Consider the following 18,388-nt stretch of genomic DNA (forward strand, 5'->3'; position numbering starts at 1 on the left):
AAACAGCTCCAGAGAAATGACTCGAAAGATAACACTTGCTAATGAGAGCCTGACACCCAGTCCCCAAGCTTCTGGCTAATTTCTGCCTGCCCCTTGGGGAGCCGTGTGTCCAAGAAGCAGAGGGACTAGAGTCCTAGGGGACACTGTCCCTGATTCCACTGATTCCTGGACTCCTTTCTTGGGCATGTGCCAGCTGGGACAAAGGACTTTTCAACCTTTTATTTGGAAATGATTTTAAAGATAAAGAAATGTTGTAAAAATGATATCAAGCATTCCTGGAAAGGCCCTACCCTGATTCCCCAATGGTTAACGTTTTACTGTGTTTGCCTTCTGTGTGCGTGTATGTATTAATGTCTGTATGTTTCAGGCTTAGATTTTCAGCAGATATAGCAGAATGCATATTATTAGAAGACATATGATATTAATTTGTCCATTTACTGGTGTTTCAATCCTTGATCGATTGACTATGGTGGCATCTGCTGGTTCTCTTATAAAGTTACTATTGTTTTACAATTAATATTTTAACCCGGTTATTAATAGGTACCATTTGGGTAGATACTTTGATCATATATAAACATAACTTTTTCCTTATTAACATTTCAGCCACTATATGTAACATGCATTGGTGATTCCTTTTATACTTTCCTTTCTTAAAAATTATATTCTTTGATGATGCTGTTACAGTTGTCCCAATTTTTCCCAATTTCACCCCCTCCCTCCAGCTCCACCCACTCCCTCAGGCAATCCCCACTCCATTGTTCCCATCCATGGGACAAGCATATAAGTTCTTTGGCTGCTCCATTTCCTTTACTGTACTTTACATCCCCATGGCTATTCTGTAGCTACCTATTTGTACTTCTTAATTCTCTCACCTCTTCAGCCATTTCCCCACACTCCCCTCCCATCTGGCAATCATCAGCACTCTCTCCATATCCATTATTCTGTCTCTGCTGTTTCTGTTTGCCTAGTCTGTATTCAGATTAAATTGTTGATAGATGTGTATGTATTGCCATTTTATTGTTCATAGTTCTTCTCTTCTTTTTCCTAAGGAAGTCCTTTCAACATTTCATATACTAATGTCTTGGTGATGACGAACTCCTTCAGTGTTTTCTGTCCGGGAAGCTCTTTATCTGCCCTTCAGTTCTAAATGGTAGCTTTGCTGGGTAGAGCAATCTTGGCTGTAGGTCCCTGCTTTTATTGACTTTGAGTCCTTCCTGCCAATCCCTTGTAGCCTGCAAAGTTTCTTTTGAGAATCGGTTGACAGTGTTATGGGAACTCCTTTGTAGGTAACTATCTGCTTTTCCCTTGCTGCTTTTAAGATTCTCTCTTTATCTTTAACCTTTGGCATTGTAATGATGATGTGTCTTAGAGTGGGCCTCTTTGTGTCCATCTTGTTTGGGACTCTCTGTGCTTCTTGGACTGGCATGTCCATTTCCTTCACCAAGTAACAGTAGTTTTTTTCATTGTTTTTTCCAAACAGATTTTCAATTTCTCGCTCTTTCTCTTCTTCTGGCACCCCACGTGTGAATGTTGGAACATTTGAGGTTCTCCCAGAGGCTCCTTATAGTATCCTCAGTTTATTTTTGGATTCCTTTTTCTTCTTGTTGTTTTTTGTTTCCTTAGGTTCCAAATCATTGATTTGATTCTCAGCTTCGTCCACACTGCTGTTGTTTCCCTGTAAATTGTTCTTTATTTCAGTTAGTGTGTCCTTTGCTTCTGACTGGATCTTTTTTATTCTGTTGAAGTCCTCACTAAGTTCCTTGAGCAGCCATTTATAGCCAGGATTTTGAACTCTGCATCTGATAGAGTGCTTATCTCCATTGTGTTTAGTTCATTTTCTGGAGTTTTATTCTGTTCTTTGATCTGGGCCATGTTTCTTTGTCTACTCATTATGGCAACCTCCCTGTGTTTGTTTCTGTGTAGTAGGTAGAGTTGCTATGACTCCCTGTCTTAGTAGAGTGGCCTAATGTTGTAGGTGTCCTGTAGGGTCCAGGAGCACAGCCTCCCCTGTCACCCAAGCTGGGTACTCGAGATGTGCCCTTCATGTGGGCTGAGTACACTCTCTTCTTGTAGTTGAGCCTTGGTTGCTGCAGGTTAATGGGAATGATTTATGCAGGCCAGTCACCTGCAAGGATTGGCTGTGACCCCTTACCACCACCCTCTACCCACTGTGGAGGATCAGCTGTACAGGAGCAAAGAGATGATGCTCTGACATGGTCTGTACCTGTCCACTGGGTGCATGGGCTCTGGGGTTTCTCATGTGGTGCAAGACAAGGTTAGCTGCCTCCTCTGTTCTGCCTGAAGCTACACTGCATGAGCAGTGATGCGATCTAAGATGGCTTCTGTCTGTGCTGGGCTTGGAGGTTCCCAGGCAAAGCTGAGCTATGAATCAAGCTAGCTGCTGCTAGTTAGTGGCAGACCTGGGGCCACTTAGCAAGAAGTATGGGGGATGTTGGCTCTCTGAGGCTGGCTGTTGGTTGTTTGAGATGAATAGGAAGTTGTGAAGCATGAGCCAAGACCAGCCATTCATATGGAAAAGCCACTGTTCACAGCTTGGGTGGGTCCATAAGTTGTGTGAGACAGAGTCTCAGGGGATCTCTAGGGCAGGGCAAACAGTGTAAGCCAGGTTGATGGCTTACACTCAGATATGGCGCTCAGATATGGCTCCCACATGTTTGCTCTCTGGCTTTGTCAGGGCAGGATTCAGGAAAGGGACAGTGGCCTCTGCCTGCCTTTCTGTCTGGAAGAAGGCTGTTCCCCAGCTCTCACCTTGATGCCAGACACTTCAGTTTCTCCCAGTATGCCACTGGTGCCTCTCAATCTGCTAACCAGGTGCTGGAGCCCAGAGGGAGTGAGCCTAAGTCCGTACGTGTTTTCTTTAAGAGGAGGTGCTTGGGACTGCAGAAGTTTCTTCCCTCAACTCAATCTGCACTGATTTTTGCAGCCAGAAGTTAGGGAGAGTTATCTTCCTGGCACTAGAACTCTGGGCAGGGGGCTGTTGTGGGGCTGGGACTCCTCGCCCCCGAGATATCCCTCCCAAATTTTTATCCACCACATGTGGGTGTGGGACGAGCCTGTTCCACATCTCCACCCCTTATACCAGTCTGGATGGGTGTGGTTTCTTTAACTTTGTAATTGTAGGACTTCTACTTAACCCGATTCCTGACAGTTCTGAGTGATGGTTGTTCTATAGCTTAGTTGTAATTTTGACATGGTTGTGCAAGGAGGAGAGCTGTGTTTACCTATGCGGCCATCTTGGTCTCATTGGTGATTCTCATATGACAAGATTATCACAAATGTGATGCCAAATGGTAATTTTTCAAATACTATCTTTTCTCCTATGTTTATTAATTGTGTTCTCTTATAAGAAGGAAGTTACCAGTATTCCCCACTCATTTGTTTCCATTTTTTTATATCATTATGGACTAATGGATTTTTACTTATTATTCTCTGAGTTATAATCCATTAGTATTGTTATTCATTTTGAATCTCTAGGTGTGTTTATTGTTCACAAGGATTCTCAATAATATCAGAGAAGTCAACTTGAGATTATAATAAAAGGAACACAAGAAGTAAAACCTAGACACCAAAAACTAAAGGGGAGTTTACCCTTGGAAGTGGGTCAGGAGTGGGGCAGTCAGAATGAGGGATGGGAAGAATACACATCTATAGATATATAGATATATATATATAACATATAAGTTCCCATCTATTTATAATTTTTAAAACCCATGAGTTCGAACTGATATCTCCAATTCTAGTTTATCACCCTGGAATCCTTTGCAGCTTCTCTTTTCTAAGTGCAGAGTTCCCTTCCCATGAGAGTGAAGACCCACTCCCTTCTCCACAATGTTTACTCATTTACTGAATCTTTGAATACATGGGAAGTAGTTCAGAATTTTGAACTCCTGACACTCTTAAATGCACTAACTACAGCTTAAGAGTTTGTTTCCAGTTTTCGTTGTTGGTGTTGTTGTGAGAGTATATAGACAAAATTCTGTGTTCAAGAATTACTAGGGTACTTATGTTATTTTCCTCTTTAGTCTCACTTTGATATTAATTTAAGAGGTATTTAGTTTCATTTGTCTTCTTGATTCCATTTTGCTTCATGCACAAGCTCTTCTATTTATTTTCTAGTGGCAAAAGACAACATGGTCATAAGTATGCTAGTGATTCTACTCATCTCCCCATCTCTTCTGTCCACCTTCTCTAGGTAAACCATCTCATTAGTTTCTGATTTATTCTTCCTGTGTTTCTTTTTGCTCAAGTGGCCAGCTGTATGTGTTTTTTATTTCCCCTTAGTTTTTACAAAAAGTTCAGTGCTATAAGTGTCCTTTTGCACATTTCTTGTTTCCGTTTAACAATATATCCAGATGTTTCTCCATAGTGATTCATAGATACCTTTGTTTTTATTTTTTCACAGTTTCAAATTACTCAATTTCATTGACGTTCTGTCGAGTTTCCTGTAGGGGTCCTAAAATGAGGTGTTGGTGATGAGTCTCCTAAATGCCACTGAATTGTGTGTCTTAGAAGGCTAAAGTGGCGGCCAATGTCATGTTTTGTATATTAAACATTATTTAAAAATTAAAAAGCAAGTAAGAAGTTTTCTCTCCATAGAGCACAGAAAAGAATGACAAAATAATAACAATGTATGATTAGTTAGTTGAGGGGTATTGGAACATCAAAATGTATATAAATAATCAAAAGGGAGGGAGAAAAGAAAGAGTAAATGTGAAACAAGTGTATCACATAGTTATATGGAAAATATGAATTCAAATACATTATGATTACTTTACATGTCAATTGAGAAATAGCTCCAAGAATAACAATTGTTGCTGCACATGAAAAGAACAAAATCCAACTTTACATACACCATTGGTAAACGGACACCACACTGACAGTTTGGACACAGGAAAGTCTGAAGTGATGGAAAAGAAATGCCATGTAAAACCTAACATGGGAAAAGCTGCATCTTTACTAGATATATTATCACAATACCTATATGTCTATCTGTATGTGCGTCTATGTCTGCAGATGTAAAGTGTCAACATTAATATGAGAAGTAGATAAAGTATTCATGCAGGACCAATTGCTAGAAATATCTCATTTTAAACAAGGTAGTGCGCTTTAAATACATTTTTAAAAAGTCTGTCTTTCTTTGGTTGAAAGTTTTGCTTTGTAGTACATGTGAATTTTCATAGTGTAATTATTCTGATCATGGCTGTTTGCAGTCTGCCAACATGATGTCATTGAATGTGAGATTGGAAGATGTGTGCACAATGAACTTGAAGCTGACAAAAGCCAGCATAAATGATTCAGTTCAAAAACCAAGGTGAATTCACCAGGAGCAGATCAAGATGCTAAATCTGTGAAATCCTCATAATACAGTATAAAAATACATAAGTAAAACCTGACATATCTCAATGGAGAAAAAGACAAATTCATAGTTAAATTTGTGCAACAGGTTTTGCAAAAGATTTTGCATATGCCTTATAAGACATGATGAACAAGTGAAAAATATTATTTAGGAATAAAGGAGTATAAACAATCCAGGTAGCATAGGTGACCTCGTTGATATATTAACTTCTTTAACCCTGTTGACAAACTTTCTAAGGCCTGCTTTATATCTCTGTTCCTCAGGCTGTAGATGAAGGGGTTCAGCATGGGAGTAACTACTATATACATGACCGAAGCAATGATGTCTTTGGTATCCCATGATGAGGACAAAAAGTAAACACCAGCAAGTGTCCCATAGTATAAAGACACCACAAAGAGATGGGAGCCACAGGTAGAAAAGGCTTTCAAGAGTCTCTTAGTGGAGGGAGCCTTCAAGATGATGGCCCCTATACGGATATATGAGCCCAAAACAATAGCCAAAGGCAAGAATAAAAGCATCCCTCCCTCCAGGAAGATGACCAGCTCATTGAGGGAGGTGTCTGAGCAGCTCAGCTTCAGCAGCAAAGTGAGGTCACAGAAGAAGTGGGTGATGGTATTGTTGGCACAGAAAGACAGTTGGACCAAGAGGATGATGTGCAACAGGGCACTGCCACAGGAGATGATCCAGGAGGCAGCCACCAGCAGCACACACAGCCCCTCCCTCATGATGGTGGTGTAGTGCAGAGGGTGACAGATGGCCACGTACCTGTCATATGCCATCACAGCCAGAAGGAAATTGTCAAGATTACCAAAAAGTATGAAAAAATACAACTGAGAAATGCATCCCACATAGGGGATGGATTGTTGCTGAGTCTGCATGTCCATGAGCATCTTAGGGACAGTGACAGATGACAGAGAAATGTCAGAGAAGGCCAAGTGGCTGAGGAAGAAGTACATGGGCGTGTGCAGGTGAGAGTCCATCCTGATGAGCAGGATGATGAGCAGGTTGCCCATCACCGTGGTCAGGTACATGCCCAGGAACAGGGTGAAGAACACACCCTGCTGCCCTGGCCTGATGGGCAGCCCCAGGAGGAGGAACTTGGACACGCTGCTCTGGTTCTCAGGCCTCATGCTGCTCATCTCTCTGCTGGAGATGAGGAAGGTTTGGGAATCTCAGGGTCCTAGAAAGACAACCAGGACCATCACATCTCATACTGTAATTTTCTGGGAAAATCATGAATTTTTAACTATACACTTATAAATTTTTTGTACTAGTAAATGTATGCATCTTTGCTCTAACCCACTCTGGTTCCAGGAAAACACTGAATACAAAACCCGCCAACAAGACCTCACTGCACAGAAGCAGGAGGTGTTCACTGTTGCATTCAGCCATTATTAGTGAACACCGAGTCTGTCTTGGGACCTCTAGTAAGGACTGAGATGCAGCAGTAAACAGGGAATACCAGGTCCTCCATATAGGAGTTTAGATGAGGAGTTCTCAATGACCATGGAGGGATACTTTGTACGTGGGTCCCGTGAATACCTAATTCACTGAGGCAGAATTTGAAGACGAATCCTGAAAACTGGGAACAGTTGTGTCTGCCTTAAGTAAACATGAGACTCTAGTGCTGAGGAGATTTGGGAATGACGTGACACTCTGCCTGTTAACCTGCCAAGTCCCATTAACCCACAGCTGTAAACTCAGGGACACTCTAGAAATTGGTGGCCATTTAAAGCCACTTGATGCCACAATAGCTCTGAAACCAGAAAAGTCCTCAGACTGTCTTTCATAACAATGCTGAACATTTTGGTGAAAGTCTGGGTACTGGACGAAGGACTTCACGTGTGTTTCCTAATTATATCCACTCATCAGATTACATTCCAAGATATTAAAACCACTTCTTAACTACACTAAGAATTTGTGGCCTGTCACCTATTTTAGTGTTTAAGAAATAGATACATAAATGATACAAACTGTGTAGGCACAGAGCAGTACAGTGACGGGGAGAATGGTACAAAGACGTGTGTATCTGTGTTTATATTATATGTGATATATACTATATAAATGACATATATGAGTTATCATTTTCTATCCATTACAATTCCCATGTATTAGCTCCTTCGTGGGGTTCAGTTTAACACATCTGTGTGATCAGCGCCCATGCTCTAAACAATTCACATGGAAACTTCCCATTTGTTGGTAGGGGAGCCAAGCACGACATACTATTTTAGAGCTCTAAGGACTCAGATTTGTCCAAAATTTTCTTAGTCCCTTACTAATTTCATTCCTTCACATTTATATATGTTCCAAGTGACAAAAACTGTGCAATACATACACATTTCTATGCAATAAATAATTCCTGAAGGCCTCTCTAAGATTCAGAAGGCACATGTAATTCTGTTCATTTTATAGATGTAAACTAAGGCCAAGGATTTATATAAATTTCCAAGGTGACCACTATTTGAAGGTCATTCTGCCCAAAAACTTCTTACAGCTGGATGCCTGCAATTTCTTCTGCCTGGGATGTTTAGAAAAACTAAAGAGTTGCAAAATTCTGAGTGACTCACTCACACTCAGGTACATGAATACGACAGCAGGTCCTTTTGCAGAAACAGGATGTTTGTTTTGACTTTGGTTCTCTCAGCTAGTGGTGCCCCTGAATGAGGAACCTAAGGAAAAATGGAGGTCGTTGATGCAGCTCACACACACACAGTGCTGATGTGTGAGTATTGCTTACCTGTTACCAAGTTCCCACCCTCAGGGAAGGAGAGCTCATACACATACATACACATACACACAAGTCATAAGAAACAGACAAATGAGACATCCACTACACACAATGATGGACCAATCACCTGCAAACACACTCACAATGCACATCAACACACCTGACTCATGACACACCCACTACACTGCTTACCACATAAACCTTAACACTACACACACGTCACCAAAAACACAAAGTCCCCCCCAAAAAATTCTCACAAGAAACACACAAACAGTACATATGCACACCCAGCCACACACTCACCACAACAAGCAGCACACACCCTCCTATTACAAATGAGGGCAAGCTTCTGCCTCTTCTGACCCAACCCCTTCCTGGGGGAAGGCTGTCAGAATGGGGCAGGTAAGCCTATTTGGTCACAGGTGCAGTCATGAAACCACCACAACATGCTATGCACATGGTAAACCACAGTGCCGTGCACATGGTCACACAACAGTCCAATACACAGAGAAAACGAAACAATACACCTTCCTGCTCTCACACACCAGTGTGTCACCCACAGACACAGCTCACACGTGCAGCAGCACATGCTGCTGAGCAGAGGTGTGAGCCCTCTCTGACCTGACCTTGGCCCCTGTGAGGTCGGGCATCTTCTTGTCCAGCACCAGAGCCAGCAATGTCACCTCTGCTGCTCAGCTGTGATGCAAGTACTTACAATCACAGGCATGAATCAGGGGTCCCTAGTCACAGGCAGGAGGCTGATAACTTGGTGTACATGGGCTAAAACAGGGCCAGGTTAGGTCTAACTCAGGAAGAGCCAGGCTGTGGGTCAGACACATGTGCACACATGTGTGCACACAAATGCAGCCTTCAAACAGAATGTACACAAGCATATACAGTACCTGAAGACTCACAGAGAGACACACACACAGTCATGAAATTAGAGTCTCATGCATGAATCAACCATCACACAGGCAGATCCACCCCCCAGTGCAGACATCCAGACCCTCTGACCTGTAACCTCGTCTTTGGTGAGTTCAGACACCTTCTGCTCCAGACTGTTGTCCAGCTCCTCAGGTTTTCTTCAGGAGTCCTAACATCCCCACAAATAGAAGAATCATCTGGGGCCTCGGCACTTCTGCAGACTTTCATTTTGTTTAAACAGCTCCAGAGAAATGACTCGAAAGATAACACTTACTAATGAGAGCCTGACACCCAGTCCCCAAGCTTCTGGCTAATTTCTGCCTGCCCCTTGGGGAGCCGTGTGTCCAAGAAGCAGAGGGACTAGAGTCCTAGGGGACACTGTCCCTGATTCCACTGATTCCTGGACTCCTTTCTTGGGCATGTGCCAGCTGGGACAAAGGATTTTTCAACCTTTTATTTGGAAATGATTTTAAAGATAAAGAAATGTTGTAAAAATGATATCAAGCATTCCTGGAAAGGCCCTACCCTGATTCCCCAATGGTTAACGTTTTACTGTGTTTACCTTCTGTGTGCATGTATGTATTAATGTCTGTATGTTTCAGGCTTAGATTTTCAGCAGATATAGCAGAATGCATATTATTAGAAGACATATGATATTAATTTGTCCATTTACTGGTGTTTCAATCCTTGATCGATTGACTATGGTGGCATCTGCTGGTTCTCTTATAAAGTTACTATTGTTTTACAATTAATATTTTAACCCGGTTATTAATAGGTACCATTTGGGTAGATATTTTGATCATATATAAACATAACTTTTTCCTTATTAACATTTCAGCCACTGTATGTAACATGCATTGAAAGGTGATTCTTGCATTGAACATGATTCCTTTTATACTTTCCTTTCTTAAAAATTATATTCTTTGATGATGCTGTTACAGTTGTCCCAATTTTTCCCAATTTCACCCCCTCCCTCCAGCTCCACCCACTCCCTCAGGCAATCCCCACTCCATTGTTCCCATCCATGGGACAAGCATATAAGTTCTTTGGCTGCTCCATTTCCTTTACTGTACTTTACATCCCCATGGCTATTCTGTAGCTACCTATTTGTACTTCTTAATTCTCTCACCTCTTCAGCCATTTCCCCACACTCCCCTCCCATCTGGCAATCATCAGCACTCTCTCCATATCCATTATTCTGTCTCTGCTGTTTCTGTTTGCCTAGTCTGTATTCAGATTAAATTGTTGATAGATGTGTATGTATTGCCATTTTATTGTTCATAGTTCTTCTCTTCTTTTTCCTAAGGAAGTCCTTTCAACATTTCATATACTAATGTCTTGGTGATGACGAACTCCTTCAGTGTTTTCTGTCCGGGAAGCTCTTTATCTGCCCTTCAGTTCTAAATGGTAGCTTTGCTGGGTAGAGCAATCTTGGCTGTAGGTCCTTGCTTTTATTGACTTTGAGTCCTTCTTGCCAATCCCTTGTAGCCTGCAAAGTTTCTTTTGAGAAATTGGTTGACAGTGTTATGGGAACTCCTTTGTAGGTAACTATCTGCTTTTCCCTTGCTGCTTTTAAGATTCTCTCTTTATCTTTAACCTTTGGCATTGTAATGATGATGTGTCTTAGAGTGGGCCTCTTTGTGTCCATCTTGTTTGGGACTCTCTGTGCTTCTTGGACTGGCATGTCCGTTTCCTTCACCAAGTAACAGTAGTTTTTTTCATTGTTTTTTCCAAACAGATTTTCAATTTCTCGCTCTTTCTCTTCTTCTGGCACCCCACGTGTGAATGTTGGAACATTTGAGGTTCTCCCAGAGGCTCCTTATAGTATCCTCAGTTTATTTTTGGATTCCTTTTTCTTCTTGTTGTTTTTTGTTTCCTTAGGTTCCAAATCATTGATTTGATTCTCAGCTTCGTCCACACTGCTGTTGTTTCCCTGTAAATTGTTCTTTATTTCAATTAGTGTGTCCTTTGCTTCTGACTGGATCTTTTTTATTCTGTTGAAGTCCTCACTAAGTTCCTTGAGCAGCCATTTATAGCCAGGATTTTGAACTCTGCATCTGATAGAGTGCTTATCTCCATTGTGTTTAGTTCATTTTCTGGAGTTTTATTCTGTTCTTTGATCTGGGCCATGTTTCTTTGTCTACTCATTTTGGCAACCTCCCTGTGTTTGTTTCTGTGTAGTAGGTAGAGTTGCTATGACTCCCTGTCTTAGTAGAGTGGCCTAATGTTGTAGGTGTCCTGTAGGGTCCAGGAGCACAGCCTTCCCCTGTCACCCAAGCTGGGTACTCGAGATGTGCCCTTCATGTGGGCTGAGTACACTCTCTTCTTGTAGTTGAGCCTTGGTTGCTGCAGGTTAATGGAAATGATTTATGCAGGCCAGTCACCTGCAAGGATTGGCTGTGACCCCTTACCACCACCCTCTACCCACTGTGGAGGATCAGCTGTACAGGAGCAAAGAGATGATGCTCTGACATGGTCTGTAGCTGTCCACTGGGTGCATGGGCTCTGGGGTTTCTCATGTGGTGCAAGACAAGGTTAGCCGCCTCCTCTGTTCTGCCTGAAGCTACACTGCATGAGCAGTGATGCAATCTAAGATGGCTTCTATCTGTGCTGGGCTTGGAGGATCCCAGGCAAAGGTGAGCTATGAATGAAGCTAGCTGCTGCTAGTGGCAGACCTGGGGCCACTTAGCAAGAAGTATGGGGGAGGCTGGCTCTGAGGCTGGCTGTTGGTTGTTTGAGATGAATAGGAAGTTGTGAAGCATGAGCCAAGACCAGCCATTCATATGGAAAAGCCACTGTTCACAGCTTGGGTGGGTCCATAAGTTGTGTGAGACAGAGTCTCAGGGGATCTCTAGGGCAGGGCAAACAGTGTAAGCCAGGTTGATGGCTTACACTCAGATATGGCGCTCAGATATGGCTCCCACATGTTTGCTCTCTGGCTTTGTCAGGGCAGGATTCAGGAAAGGGACAGTGGCCTCTGCCTGCCTTTCTGTCTGGAAGAAGGCTGTTCCCCAGCTCTCACCTTGATGCCAGACACTTCAGTTTCTCCCAGTATGCCACTGGTGCCTCTCAATCTGCTAACCAGGTGCTGGAGCCCAGAGGGAGTGAGCCTAAGTCCGTACGTGTTTTCTTTAAGAGGAGGTGCTTGGGACTGCAGAAGTTTCTTCCCTCAACTCAATCTGCACTGATTTTTGCAGCCAGAAGTTAGGGAGAGTTATCTTCCTGGCACTAGAACTCTGGGCAGGGGGCTGTTGTGGGGCTGGGACTCCTCGCCCCCGAGATATCCCTCCCAAATTTTTATCCACCACATGTGGGTGTGGGACGAGCCTGTTCCACATCTCCACCCCTTATACCAGTCTGGATGGGTGTGGTTTCTTTAACTTTGTAATTGTAGGACTTCTACTTAACCCGATTCCTGACAGTTCTGAGTGATGGTTGTTCTATAGCTTAGTTGTAATTTTGACATGGTTGTGCAAGGAGGAGAGCTGTGTTTACCTATGCGGCCATCTTGGTCTCATTGGTGATTCTCATATGACAAGATTATCACAAATGTGATGCCAAATGGTAATTTTTCAAATACTATCTTTTCTCCTATGTTTATTAATTGTGTTCTCTTATAAGAAGGAAGTTACCAGTATTCCCCACTCATTTGTTTCCTCTTTTTTTATATCATTATGGACTAATGGATTTTTACTTATTATTCTCTGAGTTATAATTCATTAGTATTGTTACTCATTTTGAATCTCTAGGTGTGTTTATTTTTCACACGGATTTTCAATATCAGAGAAGTCAACTTGGGAATACATATAAAAGGAACACAAGGAGTAAAACCTAGACACCAAAATTAAAGGGATGTTTACCCATTGAGATGGGTCAGGAGTGGGACAGTAAGAATGAGGAATGAGAAGAGTATATATACATATATGTATGAAATATATAAGTTCCCATCTATTTATAATTTTTAAAACCCATGAGTTCGAACTGATATCTCCAATTCTAGTTTATCACCCTGGAATCCTTTGCAGCTTCTCTTTTCTAAGTGCAGAGTTCCCTTCCCATGAGAGTGAAGACCCACTCCCTTCTCCACAATGTTTACTCATTTACTGAATCTTTGAATACATGGGAAGTAGTTCAGAATTTTGAACTCCTGACACTCTTAAACGCACTAACTACAGCTTAAGAGTTTGTTTCCAGTTTTCGTTGTTGGTGTTGTTGTGAGAGTATATAGACAAAATTCTGTGTTCAAGAATTACTAGAGTACTTATATTATTTTCCTCTTTAGTCTCACTTTGATATTAATTTAAGAGGTAGTTAGGTTCATTTGTCTTCTTGATTCTATTTTGCTTCATGCACAAGCTCTTCTATTTATTTTCTAGTGGCAAAAGACAACATGGTCAGAACTATGCTAATACTTGTACTCATCTCCCATCTCTTCTGTCCACCGTCTCTGGGTAAACCATCTCATTAGTTTCTGATTTATTCTTCCTGTGTTTCTTTTTGCTCAAGTGGCCAGCTGTATGTGTTTTTTATTTCCCCTTAGTTTTTACAAAAAGTTCAGTGCTATAAGTGTCCTTTTGCACATTTCTTGTTTCCGTTTAACAATATATCCAGATGTTTCTCCATAGTGATTCATAGATACCTTTGTTTTTATTTTTTCACAGTTTCAAATTACTCAATTTCATTGACATTCTGTCGAGTTTCCTGTAGGGGTCCTAAAATGAGGTGTTGGTGATGAGTCTCCTAAATGCCACTGAATTGTGTGTCTTAGAAGGCTAAAGTGGCGGCCAATGTTGTGTTTTGTATATTAAACATTATTTAAAAATTAAAAAGAAAGTAAGAAGTTTTCTCTCCATAGAGCACAGAAAAGAATGACAAAATAATAACAATGTATGATTAACTAGTTAGTTGAGGGGCAATGCAATATCAAAATATATATAGTTAATCAAAGTGGAGGGAGAAAAGAGAGAATAAATGTGAAACAGGTGTATCACATAGTTATATGGAAAATATGAATTCAAATTCATTGTGATTACTTTACATGTCAATAGAGAAATAGCTCCAAGAATAACAATTGTTGCTGCACATGAAAAGAACAAAATCTAACTTTACATACACCATATAACTATGACACCTCACTGACATTTTGGACACAGAAAAGTCTAAAATAATGGAAAAGAAATGCCATGTAAAACCTAACATGAGAAAAGCTGCATCTTTACTAGGTATACTATCGCAATACCTATATGTCTATCTGTATATGCGTCTATGTCTTCAGATGTAAAGTGTCGATACTAATAAGAGAGATAGATGAAGTATTAATGCAGGACCCATTGCTAGAAATATCTGTATCCAAATCTATACCTATATGTCTATCTGCATATGCATATTTATCTATAGATATAAAATATCAACATTAATATGAGCAGTAGCTGAAGTATTAAGCAGGACCTATTGCTAAATATATCTCCTCATTTTAAATGTAGTTGTGTAGTTTAAATGTACTTATAAAAAGTCTGACTCTTTTGTTGAAAGTTTCACTTTGTAGCACATATTCATTTTCATAGTATAATTATTCTGATCATGGCTTGAATGCCGTCTGCCAACATGATGTCATTGAATGTGAGTTGGGAAGACATATGCTCAATGAACTTGAAGCTGTCAAAAGCCAGCATAAAAAATTCAGTTTTTAGGAAGAAAAGGTAAGTTCACCAGTAGCAGATCATGACACTAAATCAGAGTGCCCTCATAATACAGTATAAAAATACATAAGCAAAACCTGACATACATCAATAGAGAAAAAGACAAATTCATAGTTAAATTTGTACAACAGGTTTTGCAAAAGATTTTGCATATGCCTTATAAGACATGATGAACAAGTGAACAATATTATTTAGGAATAAAGAAGTATAAACAATCCAAGTAGCAAATGTGACCTCATTGACATATTAACTTCTTTAACCCTGTTGACAAACTTTCTAAGGCCTGCTTTATATCTCTGTTCCTCAGGCTGTAGATGAACGGGTTCAGCATGGGGGTAACTACCGTGTACATGACCGAAGCAATGATGTCTTTGGTATCCCATGATGAGGACAAGAAGTAAACACCTACAAGTGTCCCATAGTATAAAGACACCACAAGAAGATGGGAGCCACAGGTAGAAAAGGCTTTCAAGAGTCTCTTAGTGGAGGGAGCCCTCAGGATGATGGCCCCTATACAGATATATGAGCCCAAAACAATAGCCAAAGGCAAGAATAAAAGCATCCCTCCCTCCAGGAAGATGACCAGCTCATTGAGGGAGGTGTCTGAGCAGCTGAGCTTCAGGAGCACAGTGAGTTCACAGAAGAAGTGGGTGATGACATTATTGGCACAGAAGGATAGTCGGACCAAGAGAAGCGTGTGCAACAGTGCATGGGCACATGTTGTAATCCAGGAGGCAGCCACCAGCAGCATACACAGCCCCTCCCTCATAATGGTGTTATAGTGTAGAGGGTGACAGATGGCCACATACCTGTCATATGCCATCACTGCCAGAAGAAGATTATCAACGTAACCAAAAAATATACAAAAATACAACTGAGAAATACACCCTGGGTAGGAAATGAAGAAGTGATGAGTCTGCATGTTCATCAGCATCTTTGGGACAGTGACAGATGAGAAAGAGACATCAGTGAGGGCCAAGTGGCTGAGGAAGAAGTACATGGGCGTGTGCAGGTGGGAGTCCAGCCTGATGAGCAGGATGATGAGCAGGTTGCCCAGCAGCGTGGTCAGGTACATGCCCAGGAACAGGGTGAAGAACACGCCCTGCTGCCCTGGCCTGATGGGCAGCCCCACGAGGCGGAACTCAGACGTGCTGCTCTGGTTCTCAAGCCTCATGCTGCTCATTTTTCTGCTGGAGATTAGGAAGGTTTGGGAATCTCAGGAACCTAGAAAAATAACCAGGACCATCACATCTCATACTGTAATTTAATCGAAAATCATGAATTTTTCCCTTATTTTTTATTGTTTACACTATTACTGTTGTTCCCTTTTTTTTTTCCCTTTCCTACATCCACCCAGCCCACACTCCCTGCTCCCTCAGGCCATTACCACATAATGGGTCATGCATGGATATTCTTTGGATAATCACTTCACCTTCTTTCTTTCACAGCTTCTCTCCCCCCATTAATAATTCACACCTGTTGTTCCTGCATCTTCTCTCTATTCCAGTCTGGTTCCAGGAAAGCATTTCACCCCTAAAGCAGCCAATAAAATTTCATTGCCCAGAAGCTGGAGGTGTTCACTGTTTCATTCAGCCATTACTTATTGAACACCAAGTCTGTGTGGGGACCTCTGGTAAGGACTGAGATGCAGCAGTGAACAGGAGAAGCAAGGTCCTCCCGCTGAGAGTTTAGATCTTGATGAGCATGGAGGGATAATTTGTACACTGGGCCAGAGCTAAAGCATAGTAATTCACTGAGGCAGAATTGGAAGATGTACCTGGAAAACTGAGACCAGTTCTTGTGCCTTAAAGTAACGTTGCACTCCAGCGCTGAGGTTCCATTGTTGGAGTGAAGACACACTCTGCCTGTGAACCTGCCAGGTGCCATTGTCCTGCAGCTGTAAACTCAGGGACACTCCAGAAAAGGGTGACTATTTAAAGCCCTTTGATGCCAGAATAGCTCTGAAACCAGAATAGTCCAGAAATTGTCTTCCATAATAATGCCAGCCATCCTGGGGCCATAAACACTGCGCTGGACACTAAGTTAGGGGCTTTATCTACCTTTTATAATCCAACATCAGCCTTATATTCCCAGACTAAAAAATCTTCACAACTACAGTATGAATGAGTATTCTTTCTCTCTTATATTAGCTGTTAGGAAATGGAAATGTAAGTGATATAAATCTTACCTGCATATATAAACTATGTGTATTGCCATTTTCTACAGGTTAAAAAATATCAAATACTTTTTAATAGTCAATAATATAATAACTGTATGGTAACAAATGGTTACTAGACTTACTATGGTAGTAGTTATTTTAATATTGAAGCACCATGTTGTACATACCGGAAACTAATATCGTATTGTATGTCAACTATAATAAGGATAAACTTGATGGAAAAAAATTATCAAATATGCAGGTCAGTCTATTCTATCAGCATGATCAGAGCCCACGCTCTTAACTACCACCCATGGAAACCTCTCCCATTGTTGGGAACACCCTGGGTTACGGTAGGGTTCCAGGAAGTTCAATATTTTCTTAGATCCCTACGTAGATAGTTCCCTTTGTTTATATTGATCTGCTTTCCAATTGAGAAAAGACCATTGCATTCACTATCATTTATTCAAAAATACGTATTTATTGCACACCCAGCCACACACACTCTACAACAAGCAGCACACACCCTCCTATTAAAAATGAGGACATGCTTTCCCCCCTTCTGACCCATCCCCTTGCTGGGGGAAGGCTGTCAGCGTGGGGCAGGTAAGCCTATTCAGTCACAGGCACATTGATTAAACAACCACCAACACCCCATGCACGTGGTCACACAACATAGTAACATATAAAGAAAACCAAACAGTACACTTTCCTGCTTTCACACACCAGCGTATCACCTACAGACACAGCTCACACGTGTACCAGCACATGCTGCTGAGCAGAGGTGTGAGCCCTCTCTGACCTGACCTTGGCCCCTGTGAGGTCAGGCATCTTCGTGTCCAGCACCAGAGCCAATAATGTCACCTCTGATGCTCAGCTGTGATGCAAGTACTTACAATCACTGGCATGAATCAGGAGTCCCTAATCACATACCACAATGCTGATACAGGAGTGTCCAAACTTTTGGCATCTCTGGGCCACACCAGAAGAAGAAGAGTTGTGTGAGGCCACACATTAAATACATTGTGACACATAATCACAAAAAAGAAATCTCACAATGTTTTAAGTAAATTTATGATTTTGTGTTGGGCCGCTTCATAGCCATCCTGAACTGCATTTGGCCCATAGGCTGCAGGTTGGACACCCTTGGTACATGCACTAAAACAGGACCCAGGTTAGGTCTAACTGAGGAAAAGGGTCAGGCTGTGAGTCAGATACACAGCACAAGCACACATATGAAACTAACAAATGACATGTACAGAAGGATGCACATACGATACACAGAGACAGAGTATCATATAGAAGCCCACCTGTCCACAGGCAGATCCATAGTCAAGTGCACATTTACAGCCCCTCTGACCTACGCTCATCCTTGGTGATCTCAGACCCTTCTGCCCCAGACTGTGGCCCAACTCCTCAGTGCTTCTACAGATATTCATGTTTCTTAACCAACTCCAGAGCAGTGAGCAAAAAGGTAACATTTTAATTACCAACGTGAGGAC

General features: G+C 41.7%; 2 protein-coding genes across 4 annotated transcripts; both read right to left on the minus strand.

Moving 5' to 3' along the window:
* Positions 1-4,716: 4,716 nt before the first annotated feature.
* On the minus strand, positions 4,717-9,259 carry LOC112306514 (olfactory receptor 1J4). 2 transcript variants are annotated; one of them, XM_053920929.1, is made up of 3 exons: positions 9,120-9,259; positions 7,949-8,046; positions 4,717-6,557 (listed from the first exon to the last, which is right to left on the minus strand). In XM_053920929.1, the coding sequence occupies exon 3, from the start codon at positions 6,514-6,516 to the stop codon at positions 5,521-5,523; it is 996 nt and encodes a 331-aa protein (XP_053776904.1). In that variant the 5' UTR covers positions 6,517-6,557; positions 7,949-8,046; positions 9,120-9,259; the 3' UTR covers positions 4,717-5,520. The 2 variants fall into 2 exon arrangements, with proteins under 2 accessions (XP_053776904.1, XP_053776908.1); XM_053920933.1 differs by having other exon boundaries at positions 7,945-8,046.
* A 4,944-nt stretch (positions 9,260-14,203) lies between these two features.
* LOC139440233 (olfactory receptor 1J4-like) lies at positions 14,204-18,388 on the minus strand. Of its 2 annotated transcripts, none has more exons than XM_053920937.2 (2): positions 18,197-18,388; positions 14,204-15,952 (listed from the first exon to the last, which is right to left on the minus strand). In XM_053920937.2, the coding sequence occupies exon 2, from the start codon at positions 15,909-15,911 to the stop codon at positions 14,964-14,966; it is 948 nt and encodes a 315-aa protein (XP_053776912.2). In that variant the 5' UTR covers positions 15,912-15,952; positions 18,197-18,388; the 3' UTR covers positions 14,204-14,963. The 2 variants fall into 2 exon arrangements, with proteins under 2 accessions (XP_053776912.2, XP_045052765.2); XM_045196830.2 differs by lacking the exon at positions 18,197-18,388 and adding an exon at positions 16,506-16,588.

Source organism: Desmodus rotundus, chromosome 1 (assembly GCF_022682495.2).
Source record: "Desmodus rotundus isolate HL8 chromosome 1, HLdesRot8A.1, whole genome shotgun sequence".
Lineage (NCBI taxonomy): Eukaryota > Metazoa > Chordata > Mammalia > Chiroptera > Phyllostomidae > Desmodus > Desmodus rotundus.